A 2,791-nucleotide genomic window follows, 5' to 3' on the forward strand; every position below is an offset into this window, starting at 1 on the left:
TGTACGTCCAGGTTTTTTCTTCTTAGCAGTAGAATCAACAACTGAAACATTTCTTGGGCTCTTCTTGGGGATTTTTCTGAGCTCCTGCACCAGTGTCAGGGGGGGGGGGGGGGGGGGGGGGGGAAAGAGGGAAATACTGTTGGAAGACGAGAATAAACCTATAGTGAAAGAGAAACTGAGAAATGCAGTTAACGATATGAAGGGAAGGAAGTCCGCCTGCGCTCCAATGAATCTGTCAAACTGTGTGTGTGTGTGTGTGTGTGTGTGCGTGTGTGCGTGTGCGTGTGCGTGTGCGTGTGCGTGTGTGTGTGTGTGTGTGTGTGTGTGTGCGTGCGTGCGTGTGAGTTCTTCCCACTTCAGTTCTTAACTTTGAAAAGTTAAAAAAATCAAATCAGTTTTTCTTCCGATAAAGAAAAAAAGAATCTCTCATCCTGGAAAGTGTCCATTTAATCACCGACCTTTAAGACAAAAGTTTAACACACACACACACACACACACACACACACACACACACACACACACACACACACACACACACACACACATTCATTTGACAGGAGGTTCACTGGACATTTTGCCTCTAATTATGAACCTTTAGCAGACAGTTTCCTGCTTAATATTAACCTTTAAGATGACAGTTTAGCTTCAATAATTCACATTTTCCTGCCGTAATGTTTCACTTTAACTGCTGCTAATCAGAGGAAAGTGAGATCTTTGTTCTGTAACATCAAGAGACCTTTTACTTTTTTTGACAGGCTAATAGCTGAGTTATGATTTGGTATTTCCAACATATCTGGGATAGAGTTAAGATATATTATATGGCCAGAGGTATGTGGACTTTTACTTATATAAAACGGGTATGTTGCTAGCTACGATGGGCCCCCTTTGTTTGACATACCCTTTGTTTACATACCAGTTTACAGAGCCTAGGCTGTGTGTTAACTGCAGACTTTTTTCAGTGCACACACAGTTCGAAACATGATTTTCATGACCAAAAAAAAGTGATTTTGACAACAAGTGTTCTCCAGAACCACTCACTACACCTTTTTCTAAAATGATGTCTTCAAAATCATAATTGAATTGTGCTCGTCACATTCTATACACAGAGACACACACAGACACACACACACACACAGACACAGACACACACACACACACACACACACACACACACACACACACACACACACACACACACACACACACACACACACACACACACACAATAATTAATTGTTATATGAAGACCTACAGTAGAACAGAAACTGAAGCTACAGTGCTGCAGACTAGACATATCCAAACCCTCAGTATGTGACTGTTTAATCAAATGGTGTAATGAATTTTTTTAGCCTCTTGTTTATTTTCTGTATTGGGTCTATTGTGCTAAATTCTGTTATACATACACCGTTATTGGGCCCCCCCACACACACACATAAAGACACACACACACTAAGACACACACACACGCACGTAGACACACACACACACACACACACACACACACACACACTCCAAAAGGTGTTTACTAGCTTTGGTTGAATTTTTTTTTCAAATGTTTTGAATTTTCTAATAATTTTTTCTCTCTTTCTGTCCCTTCCCTGTCTTGTCCGACCATTTTTACATTTCCTTGTCTACCCTTCTCTCTCCTCCCTCTCACCCATTCATTCACTTGTTCACTCACTCACTCACTCACTCACTCACTCACTCACTCACTCACTCACTCACTCACTCACTCACTCACTCACTCACTCACTCACTCACTCACTCCCACACACACACACACACACACACACACCCTCCCTCCCTCCCACACACACACACACCCTTCCTCCCACTCACACACACACACACACACACACACACCCTCCCTCCCTACCACACACACACACTCTCCCTCCCACACCCTCCCTCCCACACACACACACACTCATTCATTCATTCACCCAGTTAAAGGTCTTCATAGCGACCAGTGGTGTGGGGGGCGGCCCTGCGTTGCCGCGGGCGCTGGAGATCGTCGAGGGCAACGTGCGCTGGCATCGTCTCCATCGGCGACAGTTCTACCAGTGGCTTCGCAAACCGCCCAACCAATCAAACCTAGGCTAACGCTATAAGCTAAATAGCAAGCACCCCATTAAAATGACTGCTAATTTTTTTCTTTTTCTTTTTTTAAGATATTTTTTGGCATTGTTAATGTTTTATTGACAGTGTGGGAAGACAGAGATGAAATTGAGCAATTTTTTCTTTATTTTAAGATTATTTTTGGGGATTTTCTTTTGATGTTTTGTTGATTTTTAAAACTTAAATAATAATAATAATTATTATTACAAAAACATTTTTTTTGGAGGGGATTTTTTTCCATGCTTTATTAGACAGTTGTGGAGAGACAGAGATGAAACGGGGCAGAGAGAGAGAATGACATGCAGAGAACGACCCGGGCTGGATTCTAACCCGGGTCTGCTGTGAAGAGGACTGAGACTCTATGGGGGGAGGGGGGAGGGGCTCTAACCACTACACCACAAGCACCCCCCCCCCCCCATTTAAAGTGACTGCAAATTAGACTTCTAAGCTAATACATGCTAATACACCGGTTAGCTTACAGATGCAGTCAGGTAGAATGGGAAAAAAAATATTGAAAGAGGAGAAAAGATTGATTTTTTTTTTCTTTGTTTTTTATTAGCAAATAAATGTTTAGCTTCGAGTCAACCCTTTTAGTTTCCTGTCCCTTATTGGATGATTAAGAAAGTGGACTTGGACGGTAGAAAAATTTGGGTTAAAGAAATGGGCTGAAAAG

The 2,791-nt window shown here is 42.2% G+C and overlaps 1 protein-coding gene across 1 annotated transcript in view; it reads left to right on the plus strand.

Annotated features, from left to right (window-relative positions):
- The window catches only part of LOC307270776 (thyrotropin-releasing hormone-degrading ectoenzyme-like), a gene marked incomplete at both ends in the record, with an annotated part of 34,252 nt that extends 32,149 nt beyond the window's left edge, over positions 1–2,103 (plus strand). The window contains one exon of the mRNA XM_080054657.1: positions 1,948–2,103. Within this exon, the coding sequence (XP_079910783.1) occupies positions 1,948–2,103 (156 nt within the window). The remainder of the gene's footprint in view (positions 1–1,947) is intronic.
- Between the last annotated feature and the right edge of the window lie 688 nt (positions 2,104–2,791).

This window comes from Ammodytes marinus, assembly GCF_949987685.1.
Source record: "Ammodytes marinus genome assembly, contig: scaffold_289, whole genome shotgun sequence".
Taxonomy (NCBI): Eukaryota; Metazoa; Chordata; class Actinopteri; order Uranoscopiformes; family Ammodytidae; genus Ammodytes; species Ammodytes marinus.